General features: G+C 32.9%; 3 protein-coding genes and 2 non-coding genes across 5 annotated transcripts; all 5 read right to left on the reverse strand.

The window, feature by feature from the left end:
* Positions 1-2,221: 2,221 nt before the first annotated feature.
* LOC102594809 (50S ribosomal protein L12, chloroplastic-like) lies at positions 2,222-3,030 on the reverse strand. The gene has a single exon (XM_006338509.2). The coding sequence runs from the start codon at positions 2,940-2,942 to the stop codon at positions 2,370-2,372; it is 573 nt and encodes a 190-aa protein (XP_006338571.1). The 5' UTR covers positions 2,943-3,030; the 3' UTR covers positions 2,222-2,369.
* Positions 3,031-4,372: 1,342 nt separating this feature from the next.
* TRNAP-UGG (transfer RNA proline (anticodon UGG)) lies at positions 4,373-4,444 on the reverse strand. The gene has a single exon. It is a non-coding gene; the product is annotated as a tRNA-Pro (tRNA).
* Positions 4,445-6,435: 1,991 nt separating this feature from the next.
* Positions 6,436-7,226, reverse strand: LOC102594485 (50S ribosomal protein L12, chloroplastic). Its single transcript, XM_006338508.2, has one exon. The coding sequence runs from the start codon at positions 7,132-7,134 to the stop codon at positions 6,562-6,564; it is 573 nt and encodes a 190-aa protein (XP_006338570.1). The 5' UTR covers positions 7,135-7,226; the 3' UTR covers positions 6,436-6,561.
* Positions 7,227-7,570: 344 nt separating this feature from the next.
* On the reverse strand, positions 7,571-7,642 carry TRNAP-UGG (transfer RNA proline (anticodon UGG)). Its single transcript has one exon. It is a non-coding gene; the product is annotated as a tRNA-Pro (tRNA).
* A 564-nt stretch (positions 7,643-8,206) lies between these two features.
* On the reverse strand, positions 8,207-14,148 carry LOC102595145 (monodehydroascorbate reductase 4, peroxisomal). The gene is made up of 7 exons (XM_006338510.2): positions 13,913-14,148; positions 12,822-12,873; positions 12,497-12,577; positions 11,433-11,551; positions 10,181-10,400; positions 9,479-9,597; positions 8,207-9,114 (listed from the first exon to the last, which is right to left on the reverse strand). Exons 1-7 carry the CDS (start codon positions 14,030-14,032, stop codon positions 8,380-8,382), a joined length of 1,446 nt encoding a protein of 481 aa, XP_006338572.1. The 5' UTR covers positions 14,033-14,148; the 3' UTR covers positions 8,207-8,379.
* Positions 14,149-19,279: the final 5,131 nt, after the last annotated feature.

Genomic DNA, 19,279 nt, shown 5'->3' on the forward strand with positions numbered 1-19,279 from the left:
TTTTTGAGACATTGAAAAAAAAAACTCAAGGATGCGGTGACGCACCTTGTCCAAAATATAATAACTTTCATTAATTTAAAAATAAGATTATTTATAGATAAAATTAGGTGATGCACTCGAGAGAAGAAAACAATTATGCTCATAAGCTATTTATATGTCAAAGGTCGAGAATGCAGTTATGCATCCGATTTGAGACCAAATAAAAGTTCAACAATAAAAATGCAAACAAGTCATGGCCTGAAAATAATATGTCCACAAAGGATTTAAAGTAGGTAGAAGTCAATAAAAGCGACCGTGGTAGAACCACGGGACTCGAGGGATGCCTAATACCTTCCCCTCGGTCAACAGAATTCCTTACCCGAATTTCTAGTTCGCAGACCATATAAAGAGTCATTTCCTTTTGATTAGGGATTAAACAAAAGGTGACTTGGAACACCATAACTCAATTTCAAGTGGCGACTCTGAAATAATAAAATAATCACTTAATCAATAACGTTACTTAAATTGGAAAAACCCTTCCGCCGCTGTGCGCGAAAAGGGGTGTGACACTCATGAAATTAAAAGAAGAAATATAAGGAACATATTTACGCTGATCATATAAAAAATTTCAAGTTGACTTTTTTATTGGTTCAATTCATTTACCAACAAATAAATTTCCTATATTCCAAAACCAAAGCCTTTTGTTTGGTAGAGTGTATTAGCTAAATTAATACATGCATTAGCTTTATATATTAGAAGTACCTTGTTTGGTGCACTATGCTATTAGTTATATGTACACTCTATTGTGTATTGAGGAGTGTATTACTAATACCATGGATTTCTGGATATTAGTAATGCAAAGGGATTTAATACATGCATTAGCATTTTAAAGACACAATTACCCCTCAAAATCCCCTTTACATCTTTTTCACCATAATTGTGGAGGATATTTTTGTAAATAAATATTTTTGTACAATGCATGCTATTTTTAATAGACCAAACCAAACAATGCATAATAAATAATTTATGCATAACTAATGCAAGCATTGTCAATACACTCTATAAAGCATTATTTTTATACACTCTAGCAAACCACTCCTAAGCATCTCATATAATGAAACTATAATGCAACAAATATGTATTGATAAATTAGAAGTGTTTATCAATGAAAGAATGATTCCAGGAGCTGCATTCAATAGAAACAGTGCATAAGAAATGTGTATACTTTCTCCGTTGGTAAGTAATTTGATATCAAGTGGGCCCTTCTGATTTCTAGTTGCAAGAACTTGAGAAGTTGAATTCCGAAATTTTCAAGAATTTGAAAAACATAAAAAAAAAAGAAGCTATCCTCACAAAAATTTTAAAACAACCCAATTATTCAAATATTATTTTCACTTTGAAAACAAAAATCACTTTTTTCATATACTCGCAATTTTCACGACCAAATATCCCTGAAACTGGTCCCTTTTTTTTCAATAATCTCATAAATACAAGGAAAGCACATCCTAATGTGTTGCCAAACATGTTAATTTAGTTCTGAAACACAGGCTACCTACTACAGATAGGTTGTCTAAATGGAGATTGTATGTGGATACAATGTATAAATTCTGTCAAACACACTTGAAAAATAGAGAACATCTTTATCTTCTGTAATTTGCTAGAGCCTTCTTGGAAGAGGCTCTTATCTTGGATCAATAGACCAGATTTCATTGCTAACACAATGTTTGCAGCACTTAGATTGAGCAATCAAGAACTCCAAAAGCAAGTATCAAAGTGCTAAACTAAACAGATTATTACATGCTAAAAGCATTCATGCTCTGTGGATGGAGAGAAACCAGACGACATTTGAAACCAAGAGTAGACACTGTGATTACATAGCCAAAGAAGTAGCTTTTGTGTGTAATGCAAGGGAGGCTGAGGGCGTTCTCCAACAAATTCATTCAAAATTGATTATTTGCCCTCTGTTGGAGGTGTTCTAAGATGGCAAAGGGATGGCTTAAGTCAATTTGGGACAAGAGATTTTGCAACTACTATTACAACTCATACAAACTTGAGGAAATCGACACAAGTGATATAAGTTACTAGCCTAGTGCTACTTTGAGCAGACTAGCGTGCACATTGACTATTTCATTGAGTACATACTTACTTTTACCAGCACAATCACCTAGCCATGTCTTAAATACTAGTTTTGCATCAAAAGAAACTGAAACATACGATACCATCACAAAATGATGCAGAACCATAAGCAAAAAGGGGTGAATAATCTTGATTTTAGAAAATTGGGTACAACTATCTAACAACTGAATTCTCTTACAAAAACACAAAAAACTTACAGTAATTTGCCCAGATAATCAAAACCAAATAAGAATGAACATTTACCGTAAACTCATTTAAGCAATAGAAACTTTAGCACCAGCTTCTTCTAGCTGTTTCTTAGCATCTTCAGCCTCATCCTTGGAAACACCCTCCTTAAATTTCTTAGGCAATCCTTCAATCAATTCCTTAGCTTCTTTCAAAGCCAAACTTGTTAAAGCCCTAACAGCCTTAATAGTCGCAATTCTAGCATTACTCGGCACTTCATCGATGACTACGTCAAATTCCGTCTTCTCTTCAACCACAGCTGGAGCATCTGCGGCTGCGCCACCAGGAGCGGCGACGACCGCAGCAGGAGCGAAGGATGCGGCCGAAACACCAAGCTTATCCTGAAGGTACTCAACGAGTTTCTGCGCATCAGCGAGAGTTAGAGTGGAGATTTCATCTCCGAGCTGTACTACCTTCTCCGGTGCTTCGACGGCGGCGAGAGGGCGGACGAAAGTGGCTCGGCGGTGGTGGAGTTTGGGAGAGCCAATGGGGAGTTCTAGGGTTTTGGTAGGGAAGGAAATTGATGCGTACGTGGAGCTTGCGGTTGCTGGAGAAATAGGAGAGGGAGAACGAAGGGTAATTGTGGATAATGTGGAAGCCATTGTAGCAGAGCTAAAGAGGAATTGAGGAGAAGGGAGTGAAAGAAGAGGGAACAAGAAAAAATAGGATAAGGGGGATTGAAAATTGTGTTGATAAGGTTATATATAGCGTCTCATTTTTAATTTTAATTTTAGTCCATTATTATTGAAATTTTATTGGAGAAAAAGAAATTTAGTGAGGCCGGATAAACTTATTTCAAGTGTTTTTAGTAAGTATAAATTTTAGGAATCACAATAGTTTTAATATGAAATTATAATATATTCCTATTTAGTTTGTAATTATATTAATCCCTGAAAAAGTAAAATAAACCGGATACATAATATGTAGCTTAGATATATTAAAAACTAGCTCGGATACTTTATAAAATAATTTTGAATTAGGAGAGAAATAAGGGCTTTTAGAGGTTTTGTATAAATTTTAGGAATCACATAGTTTTAATATGAAATACAATCTATCCCTATTTAGTTTGTAATTACATTAATTCCTGAAAAAGTAAAACAAATCGGATACATTAAAAACTAGCTCGAATACATTATTCAAATCTAAGTGTTTGTTTAGATTCTAAATTATTTTATAATGTATCCGAGATACATATTAGTTTTTAATGTATCCGAATTACATATTATCTAAGTATATCCTCAATTAATTAAGTTTATAAAAAAATAGAACTTTCTTGAAAAATCTTAAATTTTTAATTCATCTACTTCATAGTAATTATTAGGATTAAAATGAATAAATAATAAACTCATTATATCAATAATTATTTTCTTAATAGATATATTAATTCAAAAATGAACAAATAATTAGGAACAGATAATAACCAATATTACTATTTCATTTTCACAACTTAGAGAGTAGTAATAATTTCTTTTCAATATCCAACCTTCCAACAAATTCTACAAGAATATGGATTTGCGAGATTTTTTCTTTCTTATTTACCCTTTTTAAATATTATATATTTCCTCCGTCCACTTTTAAATGTTATAATTTTCTTTTTTAGAGTCAAAATTATAAGAACTTTGACTAATATTTTACGATATAAAATTGATATGCAAAAAATTGCTATTTATAGTACTTTTCGTATAGTTTTTGAATATCTAAATTTTTTATTCAAAAATATCGAACTAATATAATCTGATTTAACTTTGAAAATTAGTCAAATTAACTTTCGAAAAACACAGCATGACAATTAAAAGTGAACGAATGTAGTATTAATAATTAATACTCTCTCCATTTTATATTATTTGACCAATTAATTTTAGTCGGGCGGGTGGGCTTGGTAGATGCCGAAAGAAGATTACCCACAGTATAGTGAACAACTATTATTGGACAGATAAATTAAGGGTATAGTAGGAATTTTTTTTGTCATTTCTTAATTTTTCAAAAATGACAACGGAGAAGTATCTTTTTTGAACAAAAAAAACAAAAAAAGGGGGCATTCCGAGAATCGAACTCGGGACCTCTCGCACCCAAAGCGAGAATCATACCACTAGACCAAATGCCCTGCTTCGATATCCGTGTACTTATAGTTCTATATATTTCCAAATAAAAAGTGTAAAGCCTTCATGATTTTCTAATGAAACGAGGATGTAAAAAGACAAGAAAAGCACAGCCAATCTTGTTGGATCAAATGACATAAATTCCTATCCTTAATCCCCTCCTCACTACGATCTTTAGTGAGAAAAGGGCCAAATCCCCCCTAAAGCTTTAGCCATATTTCCAACTACACACTTAACTTTTGCGGGGTTCTATTACCCCTTGAACCTTTTTTTTTTAAATATTAGTTCACCCTCAGACGCTGATGTGTCCACATAAACCAGATTTATAAAAAATGTTTCTATACACGCGCTGTCCACGTATATATTAGTGGACCTCATGAATTTACACGACTCACAAATTGACACGTGTCACAAAACTTTACCTTTACCTTTTATGAACCTAATTGACCCTCATTCTTCTTCCTAATCTAATCTCTACGATCTTCTTTCTAATCTAATCTCTAGTTCTTCTTCCTTTTCTCTACGATCTTCCTTTACTGACGTTGCTCGAAAAGCTTACTTACTATTTCTTCTGAGAAAAGGTTAAATCTTTACTTACTAACCCTAATAACACAAAGTGAAAAAAATAAAATCAAGCTATTGAATTGGGGAAGATTTCGATTGTTCAATATGAAATTCGAGAAAATTGCAAATCCTAAATTCAATCTTAGTTGGAGAAGATACAACAACTAAATTCAAGCTTTGAAAATGGTGGATGAAGAACAAAGAAGAGAGCTTTTGTTCAAGAACAAAATAGATGGAGATAAATGAATTGGGAAAAGAATAAAAAATAAATGTATGGTTAAATAAAGAGTAAATTTACTGTTGGGAGGCTTATTTGGACTCCACATGGACATTTTATTACGTTCTTACACGCCTCACGGAGGTGAGTTCACGTATGTGGACACATCAGCGTCTGAGGGTGAACTAATATTAGAAAAAAAAGGTTCAGGGGGTAATAGGACCCCCGCAAAGGTTAAGTGTATAGTTGGAAATATGGCTAAAGCTTGAGGGGCATTTGACCCTTTTCTCATCTTTAGTCTTTTACCAAAGTTAGTCCACCCGTTATTTTTTAGTAGAGAAAAGGAAATGGAATTTAAAATCTTCTATTTGCAGATGATATTGCTATTCACATAGCTAGCGTTTGGCTAAAAATTCCCAAATATGTCATTTTTGGGTTAAGTTTCCCAAGTTCTTTTCCAAATATATTTGTGGCCAAATTAGTTCCAACACATTTAAGTGCTATTCACTTCAAACTAGAATTTACCTTTTAAGTATGAGATGTATCATTCAAAATGCCTGACATGTAGACTAAAGACGACACATATTTGTAAGACGGGGAAATCCATTTTCAGGCTAAGTATTCCGAATTAACTAAGCCAAAATCATATATCACAGCTAGAAAAGACGTGTAAAGATCTTACATGGGAAATGCTTCTTGAACAATATAGTATGCAAAGGCGTCAATTGATGCAGCCACACATGTACAAGACTGGAAGCTGAACCACTGCTGACAACAACAGCCTCTGGTGACTGTGATTTACGACTCAATGTCAATGCAAAATCCAAGCCCTCAATTGCTGGTTTGAGCATTGTGATCTTTGCAATATAGACAATTGATTGCATTTCACCGAATCAGCTTATTTTCACAACCAGTAACCAAAATGAGACAATTTAACTCCTAGTATAATATAGTGGAGTTGCATATTCTTGAGATTGGAACCAAATTCAAGCATAGGTTCAACAAAATAGTAATCATGATTAACATTCAACACTGGTGTGCCAGGTTAGGTTCAAGCTTAAGATTCTGCTCGTGAGCATAATGGTATAAGCCTGCCGTGACGAAAGTCGGACCTTCAAGGATCCACACACCCCAAATTAGGATTTGTGGGAGCATTTGAGTTGGATAGTAGGCACCAGAAACACAAACAATCAAAAACTGGAACAATCTCACAAATGATGCAGAACCATAAGCAAAGAGGGCTGAATAAACTTGATTTTAGAAAATTGGGTACAAGTATATCTAACAACTGAATTCTCTTGCGAAAATACAAATAAGATTGAACATTTACCACAAATTTATTTAAGCAATAGAAACTTTAGCACCAGCTTCTTCAAGCTGTTTCTTAGCATCTTCAGCCTCATCCTTGGAAACACCCTCCTTAAATTTCTTAGGCAATCCTTCAATCAATTCCTTCGCCTCTTTCAAAGCCAAACTTGTTAAAGCCCTAACAGCCTTAATAGTCGCAATTCTAGCATTACTCGGTACTTCATCGATGACTACATCAAATTCCGTCTTCTCCTCAACCACAGGTGGAGCATCTGCGGCTGCGCCACCAGGGGCAGCGACGACGGCAGCGGGAGCGAAGGATGCGGCTGAAACTCCAAGCTTATCCTGAAGGTACTCTACGAGTTTCTGGGCATCGGCGAGGGTTAAGTTGGAGATTTCATCTCCGAGCTGGACTACCTTCTCCGGTGCTTCGACGGCGGCGAGAGGGCGGACGAAAGTGGCTCGGCGGTGGTGGAGTTTGGGAGTGCGAATGGGGAGTTCTAGGGTTTTGGTAGGGAATGAAATTGAAGCGTGCGTGGAGCTTACGGTTGATTGAGAAAGAGGAGAGGGAGAACGAAGGGCAATTGTGGATAATGTGGAAGCCATTGTAGCAGAGCTAAAGAGAAATTGAGGAGGGGAGAAGAGAGTGAAAGAGGGAGATAGAAAAAATAGGATAAGGGGATTGAAAAATTGTGTTGATAAGGTCATATATAGTTCCCTGTTTTTTTTTCTCCCTTTTGGTTAATTTATTATTTATTGAATAAATATACAAGAGAAAATGATAATCTTTCAAAAAAGGAATTAAATCTATATTTTGGATTCTGAATTCTGATATCGCTAATAATACTATTTTAGATTATATAAACCTTACTAATACTGATTTTAAAATGTCGATTAAATAAAAATGCAATATACAATACTAATAATTGAGAACAAAACAATTCTAAAAAAAAAAAAAACTCAGATATGTAAACCAGTTACTACAATTTATTTCTATTTTTTCTAACGCAAGAAAAAAAAAATTATTCATGAAAAAAGAGCGGGGGCATTCCGAGAATCGAACTCGGGACCTCTCGCACCCAAAGCGAGAATCATACCACTAGACCAAATGCCCTGCTTTGGAATTCGTGTACTTTAAAGTCTAAAACATTATGAAATTAAAGGGATAATATCTGAATATGTCATTTAACTTAGTTGTAGTAGACATTTACGTCCTTCAACTTTAGGTATGCACAAGTAGACACTCAAACTCGTATAAAGTTAAACAAGTAGACACATGTGTTCTACGTGTATAATACACGTAAGACATGAATTGTCACGTAGAACAACATGTCAGACATATATGTCTAGTTGTTCAACTTTATACAAGTTCAAATATCTATTTGTGTGCATCCAAAGTTGAAAAGCATAGATGTCTGCTAAAACCAAGTTAAATAACACATTTATGTATTATGCTTAAATTAAACTGGTGAATGTACCATTTTGGAGTCGTTTACTTGATGGATTCAGGATTATAATCTCAGATATCTCACAGAACTATTTTTTCCTAGGCTCCAATTCTTCAAGAGCATCTACCAATAGCATTGATTTTCTTCCTAGTCGTTTTAAAGTTGTATTTTCCTCCTATTAATATGTACTAGTGTCAAAACATAAGCAATCTGAACATAAAGAGAGCATGTTGAGGAATTGAGGATAATGTGTATTGATATATACTGTAAAGACAGAATACATGTTTGTAAGATTGCAGCCATTTTCAGGCCAAGTATTTCAAATTCTCTATGCTAAAATCATACAACACAGCAGGAATCGACGTGTATTCTTCCGTGGGGAAATGCTTCTTGGACAAAACATTTACCACCTTCTACGCCTCCTACCATACCAGTATGCAAAGGCAGCAATTGAAGCAGCCAAAATGACTCCAGCTGTTGCATGCCAAACATGTAAAGGTTTCTCTGTTGCAAGAGTGGAACCCGAACCACTGCCGACAACAACAGCCTCCGATGGCTCTGGTTTATCACTCAATGTCAATGCAAATCCTAAACCCTGTGTTTCGAGATCAGACAAGTCCTCAATTGATGGTTTGAGCCTTGTGATCTTTGCAATAGCCGCATACTCCTCTTTGGTTCCACCCTCTAGAAAAGACCCAACGACGTGACCTTTGTTCACCCAGTATGCACCAAAGCTATTCCCCAAGAAATCCCCAAAATGGACTACATCACCAGTACTGTCACCATAGAACTGCCAAGAGAGTGTGAAGACTCTGGAGTAGAAGAATGGCAAGTAGTCAAACTCCGTTGTTTTCTCTGGTTCCATGATTGCAGCAACTGCATGCCTTGCTGACTTCCTTGCAGAATCAACGTGTTCAAGTCTCCGTGTTTCACTGAAAATTTTAACAGGAAAAGTTGCAACATCCCCAACAGCATAGACTGAGCTGTTGCTTGACTGCATTTGGCCATTGACTTTTATCCCTCCTTTCTCAAGAGTAAGCTGCCCTTCAAAGAGGCTGGTATTTGGTCTAATTCCAATGCCTACTATGACCATGTCGGCAGGTAGTTTGGTTCCATCTCTCAGATTCACTGCAGTCATCTACATAAAAAGTCCCCGCATTCAAGCATCATGTCCAGTATGACTTCAGTGATGTGTAAAATTGTGAAATGCAACAGTTGATTAATGTTAGTTCCAGCTTAACAAAGTGACTTGTTAAACGGAGTTCAAAAATCTTCACTCTTTAGTAAAAGTAAACCTTTTCTTATTCAAACAGAAAAGGATTTTAAAAAAGAAGAAGCTTTTTTCAGAAACTAATAAACTGAGTTTGCACTAACAAAGTAACTAGTCAAATTGAGGTTGGAAATGTTCAAAAAGAGGTAAATGAAAAAGCAGTTCAAATGAACACTTCTGCGAAAAGCTATCAAGCAAACGCCGCCTAAGTGAAGCAAGCAACAGGCTTTACCTTATCATTGGAGTCAAAATCAAATGATGTCAATACCGTTCCTTTCACAAACTTAACTCCTTTTGACCGGTAAAATTCTTCGTAGAAACTTGCAATTTTAGCAGTAAATAGGCGGGCCACTAACAACAAAAGAAAAGGAAAGAAAATTAAATGCTTTATATAAACATTAGAAAAAACAACAGGTTAGTCTTCTGATGAACTTAAGATAGATTAGTACATTTATGGTTTATAACTGTAACTAACTCTTGGACTTTGGGTTTTAAGAATTAAGAAACAAATTAGTTTTTCTCATACATAAGCTTTCAATTTCTGATTTCATGTTTCGAGGAAATATGTGGGCGGAAGTCCCCCATTCTAATCAATTTTCATATCTTTAAAGCATTTGTTGATTACTGTGATCACTGTTTTTCTCTACTAATAGCATGGTTTGGAGAGTAAGGCATGTGCTAGATTTCAGATAGCTTTTTGTATTTTCTGGAGGAAATGCAACTACTAAAGTTATCCTAATGCATTATTCTCCAGAGAGGGGAAAACACAGTTTTTACTTTTGATATAATTTACAAGCAATCTAAAGAAACTCGAGTAAGAAACAGAAAAGAAAGTTCTCCAACTTCACAAAAGAATATAATTTACAAGCAACCTAAAGAAACTCAAGTCAAAAAAAGAAACGGAAGTTTTCCATCATTACAAAAGAATACTTACTACAGTGTGCTTCTGGAAAGACCATGGTGACATTTATTTTGCCGATAACCAAAGAAGCAGCACATTCCATTCCTATGTAGCCACCACCAATTACAACAGCATTGCCACCACCGCTGGATTGCATCACATTAACCAGCCTGTTTGCATCAGCCAAATCTCGTAAATAACATACACTCTCAGCATCTGAGCCACTCACTCCAAACTCTTCAAGCTTCAAAGCCTAACAAAACATGCCAACCAAAAGTCAAAGCCTTTATAAATTTCTAATTTCATTGCCCACTAGGGAGCTTGGTCTTTGAGATTTAACTTTGTCCATACCAAATAAAGCCTTCGGCATGAACCCTCAGAGGCACACTCATTAATCCAATTCTGTTTCAAACTTCCAATACTGAACTAAATGAACTCTACTCATCTGAATGTCCATGAAGCCTAACATCTATGCTAACAAGTTTGACACCTAGTTTCTGCAGGATACATATCAAAATGATTGTATTGGCAATTTTTATGCTACTAGTTCTTAACATTTTATTTTTTTGAGATAAACTAATTCTTAACATTATTTTCACGGTCCCTATGGAGAGAAACCAAGTAATATATTCACTGATATAAACTAACTATAAAAATCACATGCACAATATTATGAAGAAGCTAAGGTATTGTGAAACAACAGAATTTTCATTTTCTTTCTTAGCTGGTACAGCAGAATTCTATTTCAGTATCCACTGACTTCTCTGGGAAATCACTTAAAGCAAGTATCTGGACCTTATTAACAGAGGCGGATCCAGGATGGGCTGTACCTTTAAGGTTCTCAACAAACAGCAATATACCCACTGTAATCCCACAAGTGGGGTCTGGGGAGGGTAGGTTGTACGCATACTTTACCCCTATCCCTACCTTGTAAAGATAAAGAGGCAAGGGTAAGATTTGTGTACACTTTACCCTCCACAGACCCTACTTATAAAATTACATTGGGTATGTTGTTTTTTGCTAAGAACCTTAAAGGTAGAACCCTAAGGGTTCTTAGCATTGAACTCATTATATTTTTGAAGTTATGGGTTCACATCTACAATTTGTTGCAAATAACTTTATGTTCCGCGTCAAAAGTACTGGATCCGAACCCAGTAACTTGAAGTTGCATTCGCCCCAGCTTATTCAATCCATCAGAAGAGGACACTACTCTAATGTCTTGATGCATAAAAAATGTAACAAAATATGGTGCTACAGCAGAAGAGTCCAAAGATAAATTAGATACCCGAGCACCAGTTGCCACTATGAGAATCTTGTAGGTTATGGTTTCACCAGTTGCAGTCAACAATGTCTTCCGTCTCACATCAGCTGATTTTACACGAGTTCCAAGGACCAGCTCAATGCCTAGAGGCAATAGAACAATCAATGACTTACCAATATCCTAGGAAAGATATTAAATGCCTCATTCTTTGCACTAAAAAGTAACTAGAACTAAAAGAAATAGCTCAACATAATAACATATTCTAATCACTGATGCCAGTTACCAGCAGCCTTTTTTCGTTGCCGTTCCCAGCTAGTGCATTCCATGAAAAGAGATTAATTTCAAAAACTTATGATGTTTATGGTGAACTTCATTTTAAGTGATTCAAAAACCAGTATTGCTGCAGCTAATTACAGCCCAAGAAAAACAAGAATATTCACTCTCAAAATCTTTTCCCCTGATTCTAATCTTTCAAAATGTTGGCTAAACATGAAACTTAAGCAGATATTAAATATCAGGAAATAGTTCATGGTCTTCCTATATAAACAAGGTTTCTACTACGTCAAGCAAAGATGACCTTCTGAATGAAAAGCCTAATCCTTTTTCTTCTTTTATGAAACAACTATCCTCTCAATAGGTAGTCCTACAAAAGGTGAGACAAACATCAAACTTGGCTCTGAAGACATCCATATTTGATGAATTAAACTTGTTGGAACAGTCCAGTTAAGCTCTTAATTTGTAATCAGACATTTTTTAAATGAGTTGTATGGGCATGTCGTCAAGTATATGTGATTAATTCTGGGGATTCCAATTCCTTAAGCAAATGTCAAGTGTCAACAACAAAATGATGCTGCGACATTAGCTACAATAGAATAACACAGAGTGATTCTAATTTTTATAGCTCTACCTCTATGCAAGTAATTCAATAACCTTTATAAGTTCAAGGCAGTCGGTAACTGCAATGCTCACTTTGGACAATTCTAAATATATCTATGACAACCATAAATGAAAATTGATGAATTACAATGATGCCTGCTAAAATATTTAAAGGCTATGGCCTATGAAAGCAAAAGATATTAAAAAATTACCGTTTTCCTTGTACCACTTCGGCGTCAACCTTTCCTCATTTGAACCAACACAACAATGAAAAGCAGGCAGACGTGCAGGATCTGCATAGAATAAAATCTCAAAAAGTAAAAAAAAAAAATGAACATAGGAGAGAAAAGAAGAAACACTCATCCAGATAACTCTTGTTAAGTGACTGTAATTAGAGCCAGGGAAGATTCCACCATTAATGCTTGTAGGATGTTTCCCCAAAATTACAATGCACAACAAAACTTATCTTTAAATCTAAAGAAAGCATTAACATCCACTTGGAAGATGTCTAAGACAAAAATCTGAACAGGGAGATACCTTCTGGTAGTAAATAACCCTTGCTTAATGCCGGTCGTTCATAAGGAGCAACCTGAAAAGAACAGCACAAGTTTAGAAGATGAGGTAGGAAACTTCAGGAAGCTCCAACATGAGAGAGCCATCATGTGTTACCATCCAATAAATGATTGTCTCCATAAGGAAGCATCTGACGAATTCTGGGTCTTAGTTTGTTATTATTGAGAGTCTGTTGGATAGTTGATGAGTGGGTGTTACTGTTAGTTAGTTGGTGGATTCAGTTAGATTAACAACTAACTAATACATGAGCTGGACATGATTTTAGATATAGCAATTAGTGTATAAATACTGTATTGTACTGATCCTAATTCAATTGAATGAAAATATCTGATCCCCTTCTTTTCTCTGAGCTACCCTGTTGAATGTTTCCGCCATTGATGTAGCTCGATTTACGGAAGCTAACAGTTATAGACATTAGTTTTAACTCTAGGAAGGTAAAATATCAAGATAGATAAAAGGGGCGGATCACTCGAAGCTATGATCTTTATTATTTCTAATGACATTAAATTGGATCAAGATAGATAAATTGCTAAGTTTATGCATCTTTTTGCCTCCTAGAAAATGAATGAGGAGAGGGAGGAACAGTAAAAGGAAATAACCATTCCAGCAGCGCTTCAAGTAGATGGTATGCACTAAAAACTCAATAGCAGATCTACAAATTGTTAGCATTTCTATCATGTGACACTGTTATTGGAATCAGAACAGATTTTTGGGATTCATCCTAGCAAATCAAGTAGCACTACATTCCTCCTAAAACTTTCTAGAAGCTACAGTTCCAATGTGATTAAAAATTAAAATTTAATCTAGTCTCGAAAAGTCATCACAAAACCCCAAATTCAGCTCAGATAAGAAGAAAACCTACTCAAATTGGATTACACGCATAAAAATTCGCAAAATTGAACATTTACAGCATTATAAGAAATAAGGAGCAATACACAGATTAAGAAAGACAAAAACCCATAAATTAAAGCTGAAACTGAGCTCGAAGAAGGAAAAAAGTAACCAATTTTAAGAGTCAAAAACGAAGAAAGTAATATAAGAGAAGTAATATTTACAGGTTCTTCAGAGATGATGCATAGTTCGCCATGAGAGACACCTCGTTTAACAAATTCATGAGCTGCATAACCAGCAGCAACTCCTCCTCCCAATATTACATACACAAAGGCCCTACCCATTTCCCCTTTCCCCAAAATTCAAAGGACCAAAAATCCCAAATTTAAAATCTTACCCTTTTCAAATTATTTGATTACGGATCATTCAATTAACGTGGGGCTGTAGCAATTTCAACCACTTCTTTTACTATTTTGCCCTTTTCGATAATTCCTTAAATCTTTCCATTTGTAGTTTGAACTTTGAACCATTAGATTTAGAAAATATTCTCTTTTAGTCCTGCTTTTGCATGTTTATTCTTTTTGCTTCTACATATTCAAAAACTTTTTTAAGTATTATTGAAAACACTTATAAATTTGGCGTGAATTATTAATTTAATCTTTGAATTATTGATAACTTTAAAAGCATTCATTTACTTGACTAATTGAACTTAAATATGTTTTCGATCTTGCAACGTGATTGAAATACATTCCTAAATTCTCGTCAAGTTTAGGAGTGTTTTCAACACTTCTTTTAATTTTTTATTAAGAATTTTATGCTCCTACAAGAGTTTGAGACCAATTATTATATCATGTGGCAGATTAGGACGTATCTAAGTTTAGTTAGTCAAGTAGAGAGGTGTATTTAAAAAAATGTGAATAGCTCGAAAACGAAACTAATAATTTGCAACAAATTTAAGAGTTTTTTTTAATACTTTTCTAAAAACTTAACGGGCTCTTAATTATTGGATAATTTATTGTCCATGTATTATTACTTAATATTTGAATTCTAAAGACAAAAAACATACAATCTTTATTTATGTAGATAAAAAATACAGTATGCATTTTCATGATTTCAAGATTAAATATGCTTCGCAAAGTTCACAAAGGACCAAAATGAAATTCAATTAGTAATAATTTGTTGAAGGATAAAAACGGAAATTACTTCCTTATTGAAAAATACTACTAGTAGGTAGGGGGACCCACTGAAATGAGATAAAGCAGTATTATTGTTACACGTGGAGTAGGATATGATCTTTTGCATAGGGATGTGTGATGGACGGTTGATGATCAAGTTGACTGACGTGGGTGTTTCCGGAAAGATCATATTACCGGTTTCTTTTTTCTTTTCTTTTTTTTCCCCTTTTGAGGGAAAAATAAAAAGGATAATATCAAATTGTATTTTAAAAATACAATTGATATCTTTAACACATATAATATTGAGGAAATTCCATAAAAAATAAATTAATTAATAAGTCTCCTTAGCTATAGTTTGTCTAATTACGCTTCATCACTATAATTTCGTTTGCTATATATATTACCATTTATATAATTTGTTTGTGAATATACAAACAGAAAAAATATATATAAATTATGTATTTATACATTTTGGATATTTTCATAACTTATACAAATAAAATGTATTGACAAGATAATAATATACAAGCTAAGGTAAACATATACAAATTCTGGATTTAAACAATTAGCAGCTGAATTATACAAATTTTGGACATGCATGGCTCGCATGCATATGGTTATATGTCAATAGCAAAAAGTAATTTCTCCAAATTATAGCTATATTAAATAATTAATTAGTATGTGTTTACTTAGTCATGTAATTTTCCGTTTAACTCAAAAACTTTAATCTAGCCAACTTGTAACTAAAATTTCAGCTTTACCCTTATTTGTGTATAGTGTGAGAGGAGTTTAAGAGAATGTATAAATCATTTTTCATCGTCGTGCAAGAGATTGATTATTGTTAAAGAATGATTAAAGTCTCACATTGGTGGTTAATGAGATAAGTGGACTCCTTATAAGGCTTGGACAATTCTCTTCTATTTGAGCTAGCTTTTGGAATGTGAGTTAAATCTAAAACCTAATTTCACATGGTATTAGCCCATCCCACCCAATGTTGGGGCTCCCCCAAAAAATAATCAAAAAATTGTCAATAAAATGGATGAACTCTTTATGAGGATTAGGCAATTGCCGCCTAAGTTAGGCCTAATACCTAATTTCACAATTATTAATTATGATTTTTATCATAATAAAACAATACTATAGGTGTAGTAGGAATAGCATGCCGTTATGCTTATTTATTCTACTAGTGAACTTATCGCGCTTCGCACGGAAAAGCGCAGAGAAATAAACTATATCACCCATCTTTTTTTCTGAAATAATATTTACTTTATTTAAAAATTAATTTTGACTATGAAAAATTCAAATTAAACCTCCATGTTTAGATTTTCAAATAAAATGTTATTTTGTTTCATTTGTGAAAAAAATATGACAAAACACAACTCTAATTTCAAAAAATTCTAGTAAAATGAAAAATATTTAATTTCTAATTATATATGGTCAAATGCCCACCAAATTCATGATTTGTTTTTTCTTTCTTTCTAATACTCGAATATTAAAATCATCAAAAAAATAAAATCAATATTATTTTCAATATTTCTTTCAAACGTATAATCTAAATAGAAGAAATTATAATATACATAAAAGTCTTTTTCAAAACTTAAGTTTTTAAATTCTAAGCCGAAAGTTACATAAAAACATTATCTATATTTTGTTTTAAGTAAATATGAAAACATATGTATAAAAATATCTTGTTAGCAGACCTTTGACTGTATATTTCTTCACTAAGTTATCTATTTATTTAATTAGTCTTTGATACTCAAGAAATAATTAAATGAAAACATGATATCAGGAAATTTCTTTAAAAACACATCTCATTGTATCGTCCAAAAAAAAAATATATAAACACAAAAATAACTTCCATCCATTTTTCTACTAAATAATATTTTTGTGAAATGTTGATATTCATTTGGTGAGTAGATATAAATATAATGGTATTCAAATTTTTTTAATCAAGTTATGAAGTTTTTTAAGTTTTCCAGATTCATAAATGCACAAAGTAATATTTAAAAGAAAATAATATGTTCAATCTATTTGAGAATTTATAGAAAAGGCTAACGGACAAGATATATATGCTTCATTAACGCTTAATTTTTTCCTTCCAAAAACAATAGAAACATTACATATCTTAATTAGTATGGAGCAATGAAAAAACATTTAAGTCTTACAAAATATAACTACTCTAACAATTCCTATAATCATACTTAAATATCATGAACTAAAAAACTCATATGCATGAAATTCTGTTTTTTCTTCTTTTTTCTCTCAATTGAATTTTATATCGAACTATGATTCTTCTAGATATTTAATTAGTTGAAATGTGAGTGTCATATATTTGTGGTTATTTTTTTTTCTTGTGTACATATATTTTTTATTTCTAATAATTAATTTTCTTAAGCACTTTTAGTCTTTCAATGAAAATATACTATACTGAGTTAAAAAAATTATTTGCAGGCAAACGATAAAAAATCTATAGGTAGATATTTCAAGTATTTTCTTTTGGATATTTTTTGTGATCATATCATCTAATTTTTAAGAATTTAATTGAGAATTTTCATTCATTAAAATATTAAACTTGGTTGAAATGTTCAATGCATTAATTTGTAAGACTATCATTCCGATATATGTGAGTGAATTGTATTCGCAAGACATCACAATGGATTTTTTTTAAAACAAAGATCTAATAATATATGATGAGGAAAATATATATATATATATAAAATAAATTACTTCTACAATTATATATTATATTAAAGCTAGAAATGCATAGCAACTTAATTTCCCTTTGTGTTACTTCATGATATTTTTTATTTATGCTATACTAAAGCTGAAATGCAAAACTGAACTTCCCTTTGTGTCATACATGAATTTTTTTATTTATTTGAAGAATTTAATTCCTTAGAACGAATATGATATACGTCAAACCTCAATGTTTGATTATTATACAAAGAGATCAATGAATATTGGAATGAAATTAATCTAAAAATAAATATTATGAAAAAATATATCAAAATCAATACTACTCCAATTAGATTTGAGATTCTTAAGGATAGGCATACAAGTATCAATACATTTATTTTTGTGATGGTAAATACAATTAGATATAACATTTTAACTTTTCAAGAATGAAAAGATGTAGTAAAACAAAACTAAAAAGAGTAATAATATAAGTGAGAAAATAAACAAAAAATGTAGAGAGACAAGAAAGAATTTTCTTATTCTTCCAGGTATATTCAAGTGTTTTCTAAATTTTTCAAGTGCATCACACATCCTAAAGACCTCTACTTATATTGTTATAATTAGAGGCATACAAAAAGATAGCAATAAACATGATATTTATTGAGAATGTGGGGAAGATTAAAGGGTGTGGAAGTAGAGCCGTCAATATGGTTTAGGCCCGTTGGGCCGGCCTGGCCTAACCCGTGATTTGATAGGGTTGTTTTTTAGCCCATTTAAGAAAAGGACTTTTTAGCGCGGCATGAATAAGTCTGTCGATTTGCGGGGCTTGAGAAATATGGATAGGGCCGGCCCGTGTGCCATATAAAATTAATAAAAAATAAAAATAAAATAGAGTATTAAAAATAATAAAAGTTTAAAATATTACAATTTAAATACAAATTATATTTATAAAATATGTACTACATAAAATAAAGTTCCTAAAAATTATAGGGAATCACTACATATGTCATAGCCTATGGAATATTATCATAGTTTTTGTGTTTTATTATGATCATTGGAAAAAAATTAGGTTAATATTTATAATTAGCTATTTATGTTTTTACTTGAAATCAAATTTAATAAATATTATATACATAATTTTATTTGTGTATTTGATTAGCAAGTAGTAACATTAGTCGATATTTATGATGATATTTTTAAATTATAATTTAATTTAAAAAATTATAAAAAATATACTTTTAAGAAAAGATAGTTGACCCGGCAAAGCCCGTAGTCCACACACTTGTGGGCTGGACAAACCATTTTTTGGTCCACATAAAAAATGGGCTAGCCCGGCCTGACCCGTCAAATTGCAAAGTCGGTATGGGTTAGCCCAGATGGGGTGGGTCAACCAATATTGACAGCTCTATGTGGAAGATAAATGAGGAGATGGTGGAGGTGTAAGTATTATTACACATAATGGTGAAATTATATCTTGAAGTTATGGACATCCATATTAATATAATATATTTACAACAAAACATTAATTATATATAAATAATAATTATATTAAAAATAAGGAGAAAAATTAAAAAATATCAAAAAAAGGAGAAAAACAGATAAATAGAAATGGAGGCTATAGAAATATGTCACATCACTTTGAAACTAGTTATTGACTGGGTGATGTGACACATCTCTATATCCTCCATTCCTATTTATATGATTTGATCTTAATCAATGAAACTAGCTATTGGCGGGGGG

Source organism: Solanum tuberosum, unplaced genomic scaffold (assembly GCF_000226075.1).
Source record: "Solanum tuberosum cultivar DM 1-3 516 R44 unplaced genomic scaffold, SolTub_3.0 scf00004, whole genome shotgun sequence".
In the NCBI taxonomy this organism is placed as follows: domain Eukaryota; kingdom Viridiplantae; phylum Streptophyta; class Magnoliopsida; order Solanales; family Solanaceae; genus Solanum; species Solanum tuberosum.